We start from the raw sequence: 20,169 nt of genomic DNA, 5'->3' as shown, positions 1-20,169 counted from the left end.
GACACACACAGAGAGGCAGAGGGAGAAGCAGTCTCCCTGCAGGGAGCCCGATGCAGGACTCGATTCCAGGACCTCGGGGTCATGCCCTGGGCTGCAGGTAGATGCTCAACCATGGAGCCACCCAGGTGCCCCATAAATATTGTTTTAATAAACTTAATCACCTTGAAATCTTGCATTTTAAACTGAAAACTAAAGAACAAACTAATCATCAACAATAAATAATTGGGTAAAGGAACCAAACATCCACTTATTTGATGAAATGCAATGCGGGCTTTAAAAAGGTTCTTATGGGGATCCCTGGGTGGCGCAGTGGTTTGGCGCCTGCCTTTGGCCCAGGGCGCGATCCTGGAGACCCGGGATCGAATCCCACGTCAGGCTCCCAGTGCATGGAGCCTGCTTCTCCCTCTGCCTGTGTCTCTGCCTCTCTCTCTCTCTCTGCGTGACTATCATAAAAAATTAAAAAAAAAAAATTGTTAAAAAGGTTCTTATGAAAAAAAATTAAAAAAATAGAAAAAAAAAAGGTTCTTATGGAAGAAAGTTTAATGACATTTCCCAACATGGGTAAGAGAAAAAGAAATGTGTGACAAAGTAGCAGGTTTAATGACATGAAAAGATATTTACAACACTGTTAAGGGGAACATATGGGTAAAAAGACAATATTATATTATTGAAGTTTTGCTTTAAAAATTTTTATATTTACACACACACGTGCAAAAACAAAACAAAACAGAAACAAAAACAAAAAAGACCTCTATACTTGTACATACAGACCAAAAAAGTCTGAGAAGATCTATACGAAAATGTCAACAGTGATGGGGAGAGAAAGAGATTTCAACTAATTTTTATTTTCTTATTTTTATCTATTGGTAATTTTTTATTTTTGCATAGGAAACATGTCTCGGCTGTGCAACTAAAGCCTCATTTTTAACAAAAACTAAAATAGGTTTTAAAGTCCTTTCTCAAGAAAGGAAGACAGCGAGCAGGACAGACAAATGGAACTGTTTAAGGATGCCCATAATACCTGCATTTTCTTTGTCGTCGCCCCCAAGGAAATCTAGAGACACGGCAAGTGACCACCAGCAGATAAAAGAAGTCAAGTAGCTAAGGGCAAGAGAGGCAACAAGAAAGAAGACATCAGTCAAGCCCAAACCACACGGTGGCCTCGGAGGCAGGGAGGCACGTGCGGGAGTGTGAGGACGGGCAGGTGTGCAGGTGTGCAGGTGTGCCAGCGGCGAGGACGGGCCGGCGTCGGGGTGGGTGAGCATGCTGGCATCACTGACTCAGAGCGAAAGGCCGAGTCAGCAAGGCCTGGGGAGGGCAGAGCACGGCTGCGGTGCTCCTCTTGCAGGAGAGGAGGACCCCCGTTTGTGAAGGTGGTGCCAACACCTTGGTGGCCGTTTCATTTTTATTCGTTGTTTTTGTCAAGTGGTAGATGATGAGGAACGATCGCACTCCAAACCAGTAAGCAACTTACAGCATCACTGACAATAAAGTTGGTTTCTGAGATGTGCGGTGACAGTCTAACCTGAGCAAAACCTGTTCTGGAAAATCGGAGAAGAAAGTGAACTGATGCTTTTTGTTAGATGGACAAAACATGTGATGGCTCCATTGGCCAGGGAGCACCTCATCGTACGGAGATCTGAGACACTGGTCACGTCCAGTGACCTATATATCAAACTCCATCCAGCCGTACTTCATACAGCTTTCCTTTCCTACTCATCTGCCTACCTAGTCTTAGTCAACCTCTCTAGAGAAAGCCTCCCTGACCCTTACGGCTCTCTGGGATGTCTACCTGCGTCATTCGCTTTGGCCCCTTTCAGAATCACCATTTAGATGTTTCACGTCTACTGTCTTCTGAACCAGCTCCTGAGTTCCTACGGTGCAGGTGTTGGGACTTAGGCTTGCTTTGTTTGCCACACCCACCACGATGCAGCGCAACACCAATGCATTCCCGAATCGGACACCAGCGCTTTCCAAACTACAAGTGAATGACACGACCAAGTCCGTGCATTTCTGGTCAACATCTATTTAAATGTAACGAAACAGAAAAGACAGAAAAAGGCATAGTACAATATAAGTATTAAGGGTAACTTCTAACTCTTGTTTGAGACACACACACACACACACACACACACACGATGACAAGGCAAAAGTGTATTTCTCATTTGCTAAGCCTCTGATATACCCCACTTGTGCAACATCGACTCCACTGTGTGTAAATTTACAACTAGATAAGTCAGCCACGTCACTGAATGGTCACACAGACCCCTACAAGGAAAGCTGTTCTAGAGGCACTTGGGTGGCTCAGTAGCTGAGCATCTGCCTTTGGCTCAGGACGTGATCCCAGGATCCAGTCGCACATCGGGCTCCCTACATGGAGCCTGCTTCTCCCTCCGCCTCTGTCTCTCGTGAAAAAATAAATAAAAATTAAAAAAAAAAAAAAAGAAAAGAAAAGCTGTTCTACTCACAGGATCCATAAAATAAAGAACCTAAGGTGGCCACATTTTGCACCATAACGCATCATGGAGGCCAAAGCTGATTGGAATAGAGTAATAGTTAGGCACCTGTCCCAACAACAAAAAGTGGCCTAGTAAGTGGCAGGAAAGTGCTGAGCTGATCTAATCCAATATGATTATCTCTCAAGAAACTGAACGGGTGGCTGTATCTGGAAGCCAATAGGTAACATGAGGTGGCTAGGCCCACGCTAGGTAACTTCGAGTCCACGTTAGGAGAACTCAGAAACAGAGGATGCAGGAGCTCTCAGGAGAAAAGACAGCCATGGTAAAAAGGGGAAAGAAGTTCACGACAAGAAGAGATAGTTACTGAGCCACATCATCAGCCAAACATCAGAGGGGAAATATCGTTCCTGCTCTCCCAGAGCCCTGGGCACATGTATCCATGCATGATAAAGAGAAACTTGAGAGGCTCCATTCCAGGTAGTCTCCAAACCCTAACAAAAATAGGAGAGGAAAACAGTATTTAACACTCCTAGTTTCAGCTGCCTCGATACAAGGTGGAGAAACATTACTGCCCTCATGCTGTTGTCCTGAGGGCTACATGACCCAGCACAGTCCCTGGTGCACAGTAAGTCCTCTGCAAATATTTGGTCAATAATTTAACTGCATGTCAACAAATTATCCTCATAATGACCAATGGTAGAGTTCCTGAGCTACAGCTATCCCGCAAGTCAGCTGCTGCACTGCATGCTCCTCCTGAGACCTTGAACCCTTGCGGATATAAGGATATAAGGGCTCCCTGTTGCTCAGTTGAGCAAACAATCATACTCCTTTGCGTATCACCATCTGAAACAGAGTTTCCTGCCACTTCAAAATGGGAACCACTCCATGTTCGGGTGACTTGGGTTGGATGGGTGGCAGTGTTTGTTTATCTCCCACACCAAAAGGGAAAATAATCTGCCGTTTCCTTTCACTGGCAACCATACTTCTGTAGAAGCTACCCGTGGGCTCTATAGTCTTTACCTCTTCAAGTAATAGGCATTCAGATAACGAATGCCGTGATAATCTTAAGACAGAGCACGGACTAAAGTAGAAAATCAACAGGCTGGATAAATCTACAAATTTTGAGAAATTTTTAAACACAAGTTCTGTATTTAAAGATTCACTAATAATTTTTATAGTCACGACTTCTCAATTCGTCATGGAGACAAATCACTCCGAGGTTGTGGTCTTAAGCAACAGTGCCGTCATCGGACTATAGGAGCAGACGCCACAAGGGCACATCTTAAGATCGAGAGGGTAAATTCGAGAGTCTGATAGATGATTTCCACAATCCAAAGCTCAGTATGATGGAGCCTTTTCAGCAGTTATTCAGAACTCCTCAAAGTAGCAGAACCTTCCGTCCTTTTACCTAATTGCACCTTATTCTTACCGAGTGCTATTGTTCTTGAATGCATCTCATTTACCTCCCCAAAAGCAATACCAAGTGAAAAACCAGACAGCCATTGAATTTGATTTCATAGTAGCCAATACCTACCACAGGCTAACATAATTTTAAACTATGAAGATGCCAAGTTCCCCAACGTATCAAAGACATATATTAAATCTAGGATGCAGGGGCACATGGGTGGCCCAGTGGTTGAGCACCTGCCTTGGGCTCAGGGCATGATCCCAGAATCCTGGTATCGAGTCCTATATCAGGTTTCCCACAGGGAGCCTGCTTCTCCCTCTGCCTCTCTCTGTGTGTCTCTCATGAATAAATAAATAAAATAAAAAATCAATCAACCTAGGATATAGCTAACCAACCATTAAGGATTTTTTTTTATATAAAAATTAAAATCAGTCTCCAAATGGTCCCTGAATAGGAAACTTCCTCGCTGTTTTCACTGCTCAGTAACTTTCTATTAATTTTCATTTGTGGGATTGGATTCTGCATTTATTCATTTATTTATAGATCCATTCATAAACTCAGCTAATAGTTACTACACACCTACTGTAAGTCAGATGCTATTTCATGTGCTACGCAAATAGGAAACAAAATGAACCAAAACTTCTACCTTTAGGCAGCTTTTATTCCAGCAGAGCAGATGGACAATTAACCAAAAAAAAAAAAGAAACCACACAGTATGTAAGAGAGGTAAGCGTCATGAAGAGGATAAGAAATATTCAAAAGGTGCTAGGGAGAAGGTGAGGGAGAAAACCATGTGGCTCTCTGGAAGAAGAGCTACTATAAGCTGGGCAGACCACTAATGCCAAGGCCCTGGCACAGAGTACACCTTGTATTCGAGGAACATCAGTGTGACTGAGCAATAAATGAGCAAGATGTAGGAGAAAGCAGGAGATGCGTCCAGAAAGGTAACCAGGCCAGATCCCATAGCCTCACCGGCCACTGTAAGGCTTGGTCTTGACTCTAATGAAGATGCAAACACCGGAGGGTTCAGAACAAAGAGACAGTATCTCAGCATATTTTAACAGCATCACAAATAACAATATAATTATATGCTGCTACATGGACAGGGGATGTAGAGGGGACCCCAGTAGATACAGGAATTGAGCTGAGAAGCAGTGTGGATAATTCACTTCTGAAGGTAAAGGCAACACACAGGCTTTGCACCAAACTGTAAGAGGTTAAGGGATAAAGAGAAGAGTGGGGAATGGCTCCAAGGTTTTTGACCCTGGCATCTAGAAAGATGGAATTGTTATTTGCTTAGAAAAAAAAAAAGTATATTGTGGGAAAAAGCAGGTCTGGGTGGGAGAGAAGAGAATTAGCAAAAGTAAACTTTTGGCCAGGTTAACTTTGAGATGCCAAATATATTAGAAAAGAAGCTGGGCATGCTTGTCTGAAAGTTGCGGGAAGGGTCCAGTCTAGAGAAATAAACTTGGAAGTCATCAGAGTATGTGATGTATTTAAATCCACGCGATTGGATGAGATCACTAAATAGGCACGGAGAAGAAGCCCAAGTAGGAGCCAGGGCACCTCTGACATTTAGAGACGGGAGGAGGAAGTGCCCACCAAGTAGAGCAAGAACCCCCAGCTGCACCAATTTTTTTTTAAGATTTTATTTATTTATTCATGAGAGAGAGAGAGAGAGGCAGAGACACAGGCAGAGGGAGAAGCAGGCTCCATGCAGGGAGCCCGACGTGGGACTCGATCCCGGGTCTCCAGGATCACACCCCAGGGCTGAAGGCGGTGCTAAACTACTGAGCCACCGGGCTGCCCCAACACCAATTTTTTTTTTAATTCCACTTACCCACCATTACCCCCAAAGGGTCTCCGTACAGGGCAGTATCTCTGCCTGGAGCTCCTCAATTCTGTCCCTGGCCCCTACCACCAACTGCACCCAGACACCTATCTTGACATGCCAGTGATGGTGGCTTTTGTCTCTTCCTTTGCCACCATCTGCCGGTTGACAGCACCTTGCCCAGACGGGTGCCCTCCCCGAACAGGATCTCAGAGCAACACAAACATTCCTTCATGGCATTAATACAGTTATAAGTCTTTCATTTGTGGGGTTATTTGATACTTGTCTCACCACGAAGGGCGTCTATAAGGACATGAAAGCAAGGTGGAGTCTGTTCTGCTCTATCTCCGGGCATCTAGCAGAGCAGGCTCTCCATAAAGACCAGATGAATGAAGGAATCATTCATCCATCTCTCTCATTGGTTTTCTGCTCAATGAAATAATGAGACCCTCTTTGTATTGGGTCTCAAATCTAGATTTCTGGTTGAAATGTCTTTTTGTAGTTATGCCAATCAAAATTTAATAACTCTGTGCTCATCTCCTCCCACTTTCTTGGAGCACCTGTCTTGTGCTCTGCCTCCCTAGGGGCATGGTGCACCCATACCTACATTTCACACCCTATTGTTCTCTCTGGAGAATCAAGAACATAAACATTGGCATATCTATTATTCAATTGTCCTTTCATTACTCAGCTGCAGCTTGAGCAGTTTTTCCCTTCAATCTATATATATTATTCAGAAAGGTTTATAAAGTTCAAGTTCCAACTCTGCTAGAATTCAGAAAAAAGGAAAACTTCTAAAGTTCAAGTTCCAACTCTGCTAGAATTCAGAAAAAAGGAAAACTTCTAAAGGTGATATGAACAACATGGAAATTATACGTAATACATAGAGAGCTCCAGGGGTACCTGGGTGGCTCAGTTGGTCGAGCATCTGGCTCTTGATTTGTCTCAGGTCATGATCTCAGGGTCATGGGAATGAGCCCTGCATCGGACTCTGTGCTCAGTACAGTCTATTTATCCCTCTCCCTCTCCTCCTCACTGCACCCCCACCCCAAATAAATAAAATCTTGAAAAAAAAAATAGAAAGCTCCAGTAAGGTGTTCCCCATATTTGGAGATAAAGTCAAGAAAAACAAAATCCTCAAACTGAAATATTAAAAAATATATATAAATGAATAACATAAACGTGTGTGTGCATTTTTCTAAAGATGCATTCCTCCAAGTTTTTATTATATTCTCAAGGTATGTGTAACTCCCAAAAGGAAAGGGGAAAAAACTATATGCATTGTACAGAATAATGCAGAAACTAGAAAGAACCCTGAAAATCAGCATGTATGGACACAAAATTATTTATAAGACACATAGTTCAGAAAAAAAGGAAATTGTAAAAGCTGTGGAGTATATATTTAAGTAAACACATGCAATCTTTATATTTCCCTTAAATGTATATACGGGGATTTTGAGAAGAACATTACCAAATTGAGAATAGCATTCCTATAGGGTAGGGGAAAGAGATTGAGATCGCAGATATGATAAAAGAGATTTTAGTCTTATCTGAAATGTTTTTTTTTTAACATGGAGAACTTATTAAATCAAAATTAATTTTCAGAAATGTTAAGAGAACACCATAATCTAATAATACTGAAAGGGCAGGAGCATAAAGGCCAATCCTTGGCTCAGCTAAGCAGGCCCGCAGCTCCAGCCCTCTTAGCTAGAATAGGATCTCTGCATGGGTCTCAGGTGTAGGCACATGATCTCTATTTCTGTTTACAAAGATATAAACATTCCAGGAAACCTACTGTCCAATTTAAAAGTGTGGACAAGTATATATCTAAAGCCTTGACTGTTTCCACTATGAGTGCTAAAAGCATGCCAGACGTGAAAAACGAGTATTAAAAAAAAAAAAAAAAAAAAAAAAAAAAACCACAGACACAAAAGATAGATATGGTAAAAGGCATTAATCACCATGTAAGGTAAAAAAAATAATTTTATGAGACCACAATGTTGCAAAACATGAGTGGAAAGTTATGTGATGTGACTGAAGAGATTATTTTAAGCAGCAAGTCACTGAACCCCTGAAAATTCAGACAAGTGTGAAAATTTAAGGAAAAGGGACACAATTTTCTACGACCTCTAAACGCATAAAGCATTTCTGCCAAAAGGATGATATTCAGGTTTATTACATCCGTGGAGCTCTGGTTTTTAGTAGAACAACGGTAGGTCTTTCACAATAAACACAGTGTAAATTCTAAAAGAATAAGTCCCATCAGATCCAACGGCTAAGTCTCCAAAGTGTCTGTTATACGTTCAACTGAATGAAATTGTATTTATAGAAAAATCACCATTTTTCAAATCGTCCTGTCTCATTTGGCAGTTCCAGAAAGTCATCCAGAGGCAAACAATGTGCGCCCGAAGAGCGGAGCCAGGACTCAGAGACCCAGGTCCTAACGTCAGATGGCCCGTTGGACCGTTAGCCACACTACGCACGGCTGCAGGAACACTCGGATGGAAACAGAGAGACCGGATCCCAACTAGAGAGTTTCAAATTTCTGAACAAACTGAAGAGATACCCAAAAGGATCTAAGATTATTGATAAAGCCCCATGTCAGCAAGTGCCAAAGGGGAGCAGAGCAGAGGGTGACCGTATCAGGTGCTCAATTCCAGTGCAGTTTGCCCACGTGCTTGTTGCTGCCTCTGGGGTCTGAACACCCTTTTCAAAAGTACCTGATATGTCAAGGTGATGGAAATTACACAAACGCACCCCATGGCAAAAAAGAAAAGAAAAGAAAAGAAAAGAAAAGAAAAGAGAAGAGAAGAGAAGAGAAGAGAAGAGAAGAGAAGAGAAGAGAAAAGAAAAGAAAAGAAAAGAAAAGAAAAGAAAAGAAAAGAAAAGAAAAGGAAAGGAAAGGAAAGAAAAGAAAAGAAAAAATAGGGTCAGGGCATGGCTGGCAAGTGTGGCTTTGGTGCTGTTGCTGATCTTGACAAAACAAACACTGGTTTCACAATCAGGATTTTTTCAGTACATGCACAGTACACAGTACGTGATCTCGAGACCTCGGGATGAGGAGGTGTGGTTAGGAGGAAAAACAAAAAGACTCCAGTCAAGATCTATCTTTTATTTTCTGTCATACTGTAAATGCTTCCAGAATCCCATTAAAGGATGAACTTTAGGGAGATCACTTTGCATCCAGGACTCAAGTGCCTGCCCACCTGGCACTCACCGTAACAAGTCCTTAGTGTTCCATTCCAGAATAATAATATCAATATTTTTCTTCAAACCCACAGGCTTTTCCCAGAGATCTAAGAACTGTTGACTTAGTCCTCATGCTGCCATTCCAGGTGAGTCACTGGGCTACCGACCTGTGGGTGGCAGGTTCCGAGTCTCTGGGCACAGATCTCTGGAAGTCAACAATGACTTTCCACATTCAAAACCTCATATCCCATGCCCTTCAAAACTGGGAACCATAATCATTTTAAATGATTTCTCATGTAATTAGTGTTCTCGCAGGACTCAAGAGCAGCACAACATTATATCCCCTGGAATGAAGACATCCTACTGCCCACCAACCTACTTTGTATCGACTGGAAGAGATGGGATCCTACCTCCTTTGACAATCAAGTGAATGAAGAGTAAACCTGTCACTGTCTTAGGATCCTAAGGAGCCTGGGGTTGTATTCCTAACTATTGGAGAAGAGCCATGGCTAGATGGGAGAACCTGCTGGAGGAGGCACCCCTGCGAAGTACATCACCATTAATTTGCTTTAATCTGACTCCAGAAGTGTGTGGCAGCTAGACCTTCCCTTTTCTTGAAGTCCAAATAAACGCCTCTTACACCGTTCTAATTCTCCCTGATTGTGAGATAATCCCAACACTACCGTGAAACCTATTCCCAGCCATGTAAGTGGGGACACTTGTCACCTGTGTGATTGTCCAATGGAACCAAAGGAGATGTATGAACAAGCACACTAAGGCATTATACGACAGATTGGAGGCTTAAAGACCTATGTAACAACCCTAAGTTACTGCAAGTTGCTGCATACTGAATGTTCCTCACAGTCAGCTGGTAAGAGAAGTTCCATCATTCCAGGAGGCAAGCAGGGGTTTGCAACAAATAGATTTTTAGAAAATAAAACCATCAACCAGAGCTAATGCACATGTGGGCTCACACATACCCTCACACCCAGAACCACCCACCACCACCACCACCACCAGCATCCTCCTCTCTTTCTGGGATGGAGGCCATACTCAAATAAGGGTTTTGTATTAAAGTGACATGACAAGATGCAAGACGAGATGGGGACTACCCTATTAATTTGGCACATTAAAAGTATGCATGGGAAGAGTGGATGTTTCTGAGATCCACGCTCACTGCTGCAGCCCCTCCACGAAGGAGGATTAGGACATGAGCTCACACAGAGAAACAGAGGTGCAGATCCCTATGGAAACATCCTGACATTGTTCCTAATTCGCAAAGCTTCCTCTCTTCAGGGTCCTAACTGCAACTCGGACATGACAACTGCCAGGCTTCTAGAACAGTAATGACCACTTTTTGTGTTGAAATATCTACTTTCCTAAAAGCCAGAGCTGCTTGCAATCTTTTTAGTGGGTAGAAAACCCACGTGGGAAGTACAGAAGAGAACGTCAGGACAGTGATTATTTTGGGAAGGCAGAAAGGAGAAACATACTGGAGAGGAGGGTGGTTAACTGGATATTCCTTAAAAAATAAAAAAACAAAAAACAAAAAAACAAAAAAACAGAGATCTGCAGTAAACATACTGTAATGTTAACATTTGTTCAATGTGGGTGGCAGGTACCCAGAAATCTATTACACACATTTATTTTTAAGCTTTTCTGCATGTTTGAAGTACTTTACATATATTTTTTAAAAAGGTAAAATGTTTTAAGTGTGAAAAGGAGACACGAAAAGCGCAAAGAAAACGCAGGCTGGTGTCTAAGAATGGAAGGTGGCAAAGTCCAAAGCTGCTCTGATTAAATGTAATTGCCAAGCAACACAATAAATACACACGAGCCTCCTGGGAGCACTAACATCCGAGATAACACACACCAAAGTTAGAACCCACTTTATAGTCTTACATCTTATCACTAGTCTTTTGATAGCAATCTTGTTAACAAAAGGCACCATTGGTACACTTACCCTTTGCCAAACGACATGCATGCCCCTATTTGATAATGTACTGAAGGAAGTGTAGTATTAGTCTAATGTGCATTTGTTAATCTAGATGAAAGCCAAACTTGAGGGGGCCTAAGGAAGGCAGCTTGCCTGTCTGCACTAAAGCCAGGTAGGATGAGAGCGTAAGCGGCACAGAAGTATACATTTCTGTTTAGCATTCAGAGAACAGCAGCAAGATTTAGGCCCGTGCTAACAAACGCAGCTGTTGGCCATGGAGAAAGCGCAAAAAATCCACAGCTTTCTCCTCAAGGATCCTCTGCCAAATGGTCCACACCAACAACGGAATGACAGCCATTTACAGCCAACGCGGCCTCCAAGGGCCTTGTCCCCAGCTCTTCCACATATGTGCTTCGGTATATAATATCATGAGATCATTAGATCAGGATACAAGGCTACAAGGCTACCACTATGTCAGCTCTGTGAACAGGTGTTACCACCTGAACATATGCAAAACCTAGAAATATCACAGGAGTTCCAAACTGTTGGCATAGGAGACAAGACCGGCCCATAAATACTTTGTTAGCCTCACACGTCACTTTTCTAACCCTTGAATTAGGACAATACTAATTGTCCTAATACTAATAATACTAAAAACTAATCTGGATTTCTGCATTCTCTTCTCTAAATATCAGAAGGTCCGGCAACACTGGGCTGGTGCGAGCTAAGTGGCAGCTGCTCAGGTTATATGGGGTCTGTTCACCACAATCCCCACCAGGTCTCAGCATCCACACTCCCCAGCATCCCTTATAATGCTGCTTGCCCTGTCCCTGCAGGCATTGCAGTCTGTGGCATATACTAAGCATGCCACACCTTGGAGGCTTTGGAAAAGAATAAACTCTCCTTAGAACAGAATCAGGGGTTAAGACGGAGATGGAGAGAAAGGGCTCAGTTTCTACAATTCTGAATTCTAACGCAGGGAAGACGAAAGGAGGAAGAATCCGACCAGAAGTCATTCCCATCATCAGCGTCCGTCCATTCCCATGGCCCGGTTACGAGACCAACTCCTTTCCTTAAGCCGGCGTGTCCCCTGACTGAATATGAGATTCCGGACTCCGAACAATGCTCATTTCAGCTTAAGAGGGAATCACTTCTGCACCCATGTTGCCTAAGGGACTCACAGAGGTGTACTGGCTTGTTTTTGATGCAATGCTCCCACCACCCAAGCCAGCCATGGAAATTCCTTTCTACTTGGTAATGCATCAGATGCCCACAGATGCTGTGCCCAAACTCCTATCAAGTAAACTCAGCAGCACACTGTGACATTTGTTAAGCCAGGAGGAAGAGAAATTATAGCTACAAACAAAAGAGGTTTGATGCAGAGAAGATAAATTACTCATCAACACAAAGTAAGTGTCAGACACGCTCACACAAAAGATGCACAGAAGGAAATCAGCTGCGAGAACACATACATGTGTCTAAAGTAAATGAAATTTCCAAGGAAGAGCCATCATAAACTCCCTATTGACCACAGACAAGCATACATGTTTGTATATATAGAGCCATGATTATGATAAAGTTCAGGATAGATTAAGTTACCTCTCTATATACACTGTATTAAAAAAAATATGAGAAAAGATTATCAAGCAGGAAAAAGTTCCAGAGTATAGTATATCGGTGTCACGGCACCCCATTTTGTCAAAATCTAATTTTCCTAATCAGAAGTGTCAAAATCCATATTCTCACTAGTGCTCGAAGAGTTTTAAGAAACATTTCACGACCTAAAATGAAGAATCTTTCTCTTTCGGGTCATAGGATCATTAGCAGAAAAAATTAAAACCACATCCAGACCTAATTTCCACAACTTGGTTTTCTCCTGCCCACAGATTGGAAAGAAAAAGGTAAACACTTACCGCAGAGAGCTGGCTCCATGTGGACCTCAGTGGCTTGTGGTGAATCACAATTTTTTCATCTGACTTCTGCTCTTTGGGCTCTGACTCTTCATCAGAGTCAATGTCAAGAGCCTTTTCTTTGTAGTTCTGATATAGGACAGCATTTTCTGCAACAAATACAAACCCCATATGTCACTAACTGCCATTATCATGCTACTTGTTCTAAACAAACATCCAGGTTTATACAATGTTTGGTCTCCAGGTTAATAAACAAAGAATTGAATGGATTTTGTTGCTGAAGAATTATTAACCAAAAAATGACTTTTCTCACTCATTTAGCTCTGCCTCAAATTCATGGGTAGGGCAAGGGGAGGGATCCATACATGAAATAGCAACTGAAGCAAAGTTCCCATGTCTCTGTCTACCACTCATGGAGGAGAGCTGTGCCTGTTAAATCACTATTTTGGGGGGTGGTGGTGGTGGTTAAACTGGATTCACACCCTACCTTTCCTTCAATGTCCATCACCATTCATTACCTATTTTACAAACATCTACTGTATACCTACAATGTGCCAACAGCTGGGAGTAAATGGAAAATAGAAGACTTTTCTTGTGCCCTCATGAGCTAAAAGTAGGAAAAGCTATTAGTCCATGTCACTCAATCATGTATTCATTCGGCTGATGTTTAGAAAATGCCTACTTGATGCCAACAATGGCTAGGCATTAGGAATACAACGATGAACAAGAAAGATAAAAATCTCTGTCTACATAGAGCAGACATTAGGGTGAGCAGAGAATGACAAGCAATAAGCCAAGAACTTATGTCAGATGCTGGTACGTCATGGAGAAAAATAAAGGAGGGAAAAATAAAATAAAATGGAGAAAAATAAAGCAGGGGAGCGTTACAAGGGGGTAATGTAGATTGTAAATAGGGTGATTTAGGAAGGCCTCACCATGATGACATGTAAGCAAAGACCTGAAAGAGGTAAGAAAGCAATCCACCTTACAGCTGGGGAAAGAATACACCACTGGAGGGAGCAGCAAGTACAAAGGTCCTGGGACAGGAGTCTGTTGCATACTCTATACGTACAAGGATCAGCAAGGAGGCCTAAATGGATGAACTGGGTGAGGGAAGGGAGAAAGTTTAAGACATAAGGGCTGGGAATGTACAGGGGGAGATCATGGAGGCCCTTGCCTCAATGCCATTCAAAGGGCTCCTCTGGTTTTCACTCGGAGTGAGAAGGCAAGTTATCGTTGGATTGAGAACACAATGATCTTGTACATAAACCTACCTATAAACTGAATGATCTATATACAGGTGCTCTGAGAACAGTCTCAGCAGGGTGTGACCCAGTCTGGGAGTCAGACAGGTAGGTGTTACTAAGAAAAATCTAAGATCTGAAAGCTGAGAAGCTACAGAGATAAAGGAGCGAGCATATGCAAAAGCCCTGAGGCAAGAAGAAACACAATACCTTAGAAGAACAAAGGCAAAAGTCCATAGGTAGAGAGCATGGGTGTCTGGCGGACAGAAGGGCAAGGTGAGTTTAGGGAGATGAGCCAGATGGTCTAAATCAAGCAGAAGTCTGCAGGCAATGGTAAAAAACTGGATTTTATCCCAAGTACAAAACAACTGGATTTCCTTCACACAGCCAAGACTGTATTTTATCCTGCCGGCAGTGGGAATCCACGGAAAGGAAAGGTTTGATTCTATCGTTGGAGCAAAATACTGACTGTGTAGGGGACTGACGAGGATTACTATGGAAGAATAGAGAATTGGGCTATTAGGGATGGACTGGAGGTGGGGCGGGGGGGGGGGGTGTCAGAGAAAGGGATGTGGTAAGGATGTTCCCTAGGTCCCTAAGTCTGCAGGCGCCAACAAATGCACAGCAGGAGATGGCAACCCCTGAAGACCTTCACCTTTAGAGGGAAAGACCATGAATTTGGTTTAGGACATCCTGAGCTCACAACGCCTTTCCCACCTACCAAAGCTGGCAAACATCCGCCTTCTCTCTCATCAACTGCTGCGGGTTCCGCACGCACCAGGACTAAAATAATACTGGAGTCAACTGCGCGATTTTACTGTCCTCTGATTGTTTTGCACATGTAAAACCGATTATGAGGGTAAAGACCCGGTTACCACACCTCTGTAGGGCTCTTTGAAGTCCTCAGTGGTTGACACAAAACACATGCATACACTGCTGATAAGATTCCTCGTTTGTTCCCACAACGCAGGCAATAGTATCGTTAGCCTCCTCTCAGACATGATGAAACTAAGGCTCCGTGAGGTTACGATGCTTTGCTCATTGTCACTCCACCGATGGACAGAAGCAGTAGGATAGGAACCCAGGTCCCGGGCTCCACCATCAGAGGTTCTTACCACTTTACTGCACCTGATCCAGAGCTACATTCTTGTTAGTCATTAACTGTAGGCATTCTGTATTCCTCATGTACACATGTGTGAGAAAAATTTCTAGGTCATTATATTTGAGAAGAGACACGAGAGTGCACAGAAACAGCTCCATCTAAAAGGAGACAACACAGAACTGCAAAAAAGCTGTGTCCTCTGACATTTAAAAAAAAAAAAAAAAAACCCTCAACATTTCTGACCCTTTGAGACAAAGATCCCAGAATCAACGTCAAATTCGAGAAGATGCAAAACACCTCTCTAAATACCTATTGGGTAGATGCTCTGTTCACTTCATGGTCACAAAGGGATATAAGAGGAAGTAACCTGGGGCAGCCCAGGTGGCGCAGCGGTTTAGCGCCGCCTTCAGCCCAGGGCGTGATCCTGGAGACTCGGGATCCAGTCCCACGTCGGGCTCCCTGCAGGGAGCCTGCTTCTCCCTCTGCCTGTGTCTCTCTGTGTGTGTCTCTTATAAATAAATAAATAAAAATCTTAAAAAAAAAAAAAGGAAGCAACCTGGACTAAGAACCAGTCACATGTCCTAGGACAGGCTGTGTGACAGTGGGCAAGGCACTAAACCTCTCCAAGTTCCCAGTTTCCTCTAATTATAAAACCAGGGAGATGAATTTATCCAAACCAGCTAAAATACTGTATCAGGGTTTCTTCTCCATATAGTTTCCTAAGATTGGTGCAATGAAAACTGTTTTTTTAATCTGGTCCTGTGTAACTACTCCAAGGGATCGGATGTTGATAAGAATTATTATTGGGAAATAGTTTATAATCACCTAAGATTTACGTATTTTACAACTCTGGGTGATTATTTATTTACCCTTCTTCATGACTCTTTAAAGGTCAGAAAATCCTAACATTTCAAAGTATGATAGGAAGTGACTACCTTCAGCTCCACTGTGCTCTGCAGGTGGGGCTGTTCACTCGCTTCCCACTGCTCTTCCAGTCGGTTGACACTTGACCCCTCTGTTTACCAAAGTCCACTAATCTGATTAGGGCTTGAACACCTGGCTGAAGCAGCTTTTCTATACGGGTTACAGATTCTTAGGACTATGTTCTAGCAGCCAGGAGAGTTAGATTTCCCTAAAATTGAAACTTGATAAGCAAACAGGAAGTCAGAAGTGACACTAAAATGTGGAAATATGGGGAAGGGAATAATGAAGTCAAAGGGAATATGACTTAACAGCTAAATGCCAAAATTGGGATTTTTTAACTAAAAAGCTAGACTAGCTCTCACCCTTTTTCCATTTTTCAAGGAAGGCGAGGATAGAGTCAGAGTAGATAAGAATTAAAAATCCAGGACACTGGCAGACAAAGTTATCAGTTTACAAAGAATGCCGTTAATTCCATTCACTGCTGGTATTACTGGATGAAAATTTAGCTTAGTGCAGAGCTTTGTACTGTATAATTTGGGAAGAAGTTGGACATTTTTCTCATCTTAAGTGTTTTTGTTACTGCAGTTGGATTTCAACTTATAATTGATATTCCACATTGAAGCAGCAATAAAAGTCTGGAAAATCAAATGCTTACCTTCCCCATCAAATGTTCCTTGTCCTTTCAGCATTTTTTTCTAAGAAACAAGCAAAAAAAAAAAAAAAAAAAAAAGGAAAAAGCAAAGCAAACTATGTATGAATGAGCCAAATAAAAAAAATACAGCTATTTTAAGAAAAAGTACTTGTTACATTCATTGGATTTCCAAAAGCATACAGCAGATGATCCCTTGAGTAGTTCACTCATCTGACTATAACCCACTAAAATGGTGAAATAAAATGTACAACCCACTAAACGGTGAAATAAAACGTACAATGTCCCCCACACCCCAGCAAAACAGCTTGAGAATCCTCAAATGACCAGCACTTCAGCTCATTTCACTACTCAGGGTTCACCAATCACTGTTAAATTGAACTCTGCTATACTTGCAGAGGTGAGGGGGTTGGGAGGGGACCCCTAAAATGTTATGTCATTTCTTTAAGGCCATGAGAGCAAAAATAAAATAGCCTGACTTGCGTATTACATATTGACGCTTACACAAACTGTTTCCAGTTCTCTGATTAATCAAGAAAAGTGGTGGCTGCCAAAATGAATTTCTGCTGAGATCTGTCTAAACTGTTCCCAGAGAAAGCGGCACATGCACACTCCAAAATATCCTTCTTTAGTTTTCCCCGTCCCTTCGTCATATTTGGCAGTATTTTAATACGCGCAACTCCCAGGCCTTTATCAGGGAGTAATTAATACACACGGCTCAGTTGAACCTGAAGTTCTGAGCTACCAACTTGTTAAATGCATCCAAGAATAAACGGGCACAGCATGGGCATAAAACACAACCACAGACGGTGGCGAAAGACACCAGCAACAACAGAGATGACAAACTCTCTGTATCTTCTGTAATTCTGGCAAATAACTTTAAAAATCACATTTTGGGGATCCCTGGGTGGCTCAGAGGTTTGGTGCCTGCCTTTGGCCCAGGGTGCGATCCTGGAGCCCCGAGATCGAGTGCCGTGTCGGGCTCCTTGCATGGAGCCTGCCTCTCCCTCTGCCTGTGTCTCTGCCTCTCTCTGTGTCTATCATAAATAAATAAAGTCTTAAAAAATAATAAAAAAATAAAAATCGCATTTTGCCTGAACGCTATGTAGTATGTTATCAGCACTGACCAAACCATTCTGTAATTGATTCACGTAGATAAGCCGCTTTCAATAAAGTAATCAATACGCTCAAAAGAAATCAGGAGTCAGTCGCCGGTGCCCCTGACAGGTGTCCCTAAGTGACACCTCTGGATGAGCACCAGGTTGAGCACAGGGCCCAGGGCACCGGGGCTGCTCTCCACCCTCTATTCAGCCCCCTGTATTCAGAGCGTTCAGCACTCAGCCCATACCTGACTCGCTGTATTTCTTTCTTCACGTTAGTCCCCCCACGTGTTGCCCTAAAAAGTTACAACAGCACTAAGCGTTTCCCTTCTTCCCACGAAGGTGCATTATTACCCTGGCTGTGACAGCCAGCACTGGGAGGGCCAAGAGGTCGGTGTGCACGGGTCTGACCCACAAAGAGAATTAAAAGAGAAGGATAAGGGATCCCTGGGCGGCTCAGCGGTTTAGCACCTGCCTTCAGCCCAGGGCATGACCTCGGGGTCCTGGGATCGAGTCCCACATTGGGCTCCCTGCATGGAGCCTGCTTCCCCCTCTGCCTGTGTCTCTGCCACTCTCTCTCTCTCTCTCTGTGTCTCTCATGAATAAATAAATAAATAAAACCTAAGAAAGAAAAAAAAAAGAGAGAAGGATAGCTTCAGGTTTCCTGCGTGGCCCTGGCCCCCACCGCCAACCCCGTCCAAGACCCTGGCTTCCAGGGGCAGCAGCAGGAGGAGGGTGTGTGTGTGTAGGGGAGGGGGGAGGGGGGAGGGGGGAGGGGGGAGGGGGGAGGGAGACACACCTGCCTACTCTCACCTTTATCCTTCCCAGGCTGGAAAACCTCTCCTTGTCTTCCATCACCGCTCTGAGCACGGGCTGGGACATCCTGTTCTTCTTCTTGGACGTGGTGGGGCTGTCCAAGTCCAGGCCGCTGACCACGGCGCGGCGGTAGGACGTGGAGCGCAGGCCCCTGCGCAGGGAGCCCGGGCTGCCGGCGTCGTGCTCGGGCTCGGCCTCGTCCTGCGCGTCCTGCGCCCGCAGCCCCTCCACCATGCTGCGCACCTTGAGGAGTCTCCTGTGGGGCTCCCCGTTCTGCAGGGGGGCCTTGCTGGCTCGGACCTCGGAGGCCAGGCTCCTGGGAATGAGCTGCTGCTTGCCCACCTTGAGCGCGGCGGGGCTGTTGGTGCTCAGCACCACGCAGGGGCCCCCCGGGGGCGCGCCGTCCTGGGCCGGCCGCCGCGGCGGGGGCGCCCTGCGCTCGGGGGACCGGCTCTGGGGCGCGGCGGGGGCCCCCGGGGGGCGCGGGGCGGGCCCCTGGGCCGGGGGCGGGGGCGGGGGCGGGGCGGGGGGCTGCAGGGCGAGCTGGCGGTGCGCGGGGGGCGCGCGGGCCCTGGCGGCCTCGGGGAGCCGGCTCCGAGGTCCGGGCGCAGCGTCCTCCCGTCGGGCACCGGCCCGCGCTGCAGCTGCGGCCGCGGGGGCGGGGGGCTGCCCTGCCCGGGGCTGCCCGCGGAGGCGCCGCGCGCCCGGGGGGGCGGGGGCTGCGGGGCGGGGGGCGCGCCCCGGGCCTCCGCGGGGCAGTCGGCGCGGGGCGGGCCGCCGGGGCTCTGGCAGGGCTGCGGCCGCGGCTTGCTCCGGGCCAGCGGCGGCGGCCGAGGGGTGGAGCGCCTCCGCCACAGCGGGGTCAGGCTGCCCGGGAAGTCCACGCGGCTCTCGCTGTCCATAGCGGGGTCGCCGGGGCGCGGTCGGTCGGGCTCGCCTGGGCGGGAAAGAGAGCGTGGAGCCCGCGCGCCCCCCGCGGGGCAGGGCAGGGCGGGCAGGGCAGGGCAGGGCAGGGCAGCCCCCCCCCCCACCCCCCAGGAGCCCGCCACCCGCCGCGGGCTGCCAGCCGCTGCTCCAGGCGCCCGCGCCCCTCCAGCCGCCCCGGGCCCCCGGGGTCCCCCGCGCCCCGACCGGCCGCTGTACCTCCGCGGCTCCGCGGCGCCCAGGGCCCACGAGCATCCCCGCCCTCGGGGCCGGGGTCGCGCCCAGTCGCCGCAGCCGCAGCCGCAGCCCCGCCGAGCTCGCCGGCCGCCCGCTGCCCCGCGGCCCCGCCCCCGCCCCCCGCCCCCGCCCCGCCGCGCGGCCCCGCCCCCGCCCCGCCCCCGCCCCGGCCGCCCGCGGGCTGGGTGCCGGCTCGGGGCTCCGCGCGGGGAGCCGGGGGCGCAGCGTGGGAACCAGCGTGGGAGCGCGGCCGCTTGCAACTTAGAGAGCCCCGGGGCGGGCCTGCGGGTGACAGCCGGGCCTCGCCGCGCTCCCGGGGCCTGCGAACTCGCGTGTGCGGGCCCCGCTGCCCCCGCGGGCCACGGCCCGGCCGTAGCGGAGCTCCCGAGGGTGGGGGGGGCGCTGCGTGCGAGGAAACGGAGGCCAGCGGGCGTTTGCGT

At 46.2% G+C, this 20,169-nt stretch overlaps 1 protein-coding gene across 1 annotated transcript in view; it reads right to left on the bottom strand.

Moving 5' to 3' along the window:
* The window catches only part of ARHGEF26 (Rho guanine nucleotide exchange factor 26), a 112,763-nt gene extending 92,939 nt beyond the window's left edge, over positions 1 to 19,824 (bottom strand). Inside the window, exons 1-5 of the mRNA XM_035705114.2 lie at positions 19,712 to 19,824; positions 19,089 to 19,505; positions 18,566 to 19,035; positions 16,659 to 16,698; positions 12,737 to 12,882 (exon numbers count right to left, since the gene is read on the bottom strand). Coding sequence (XP_035561007.2) covers positions 12,737 to 12,882; positions 16,659 to 16,698; positions 18,566 to 19,035; positions 19,089 to 19,470 — 1,038 coding nt within the window. The 5' untranslated portion in view covers positions 19,471 to 19,505; positions 19,712 to 19,824. The remainder of the gene's footprint in view (positions 1 to 12,736; positions 12,883 to 16,658; positions 16,699 to 18,565; positions 19,036 to 19,088; positions 19,506 to 19,711) is intronic.
* Positions 19,825 to 20,169: the final 345 nt, after the last annotated feature.

This window comes from Canis lupus, chromosome 23 (genome assembly GCF_003254725.2).
Source record: "Canis lupus dingo isolate Sandy chromosome 23, ASM325472v2, whole genome shotgun sequence".
Lineage (NCBI taxonomy): Eukaryota > Metazoa > Chordata > Mammalia > Carnivora > Canidae > Canis > Canis lupus.
Note: the sequence above shows the minus strand (reverse complement) of the source record. Positions and strands in the feature narration are given on the sequence as shown.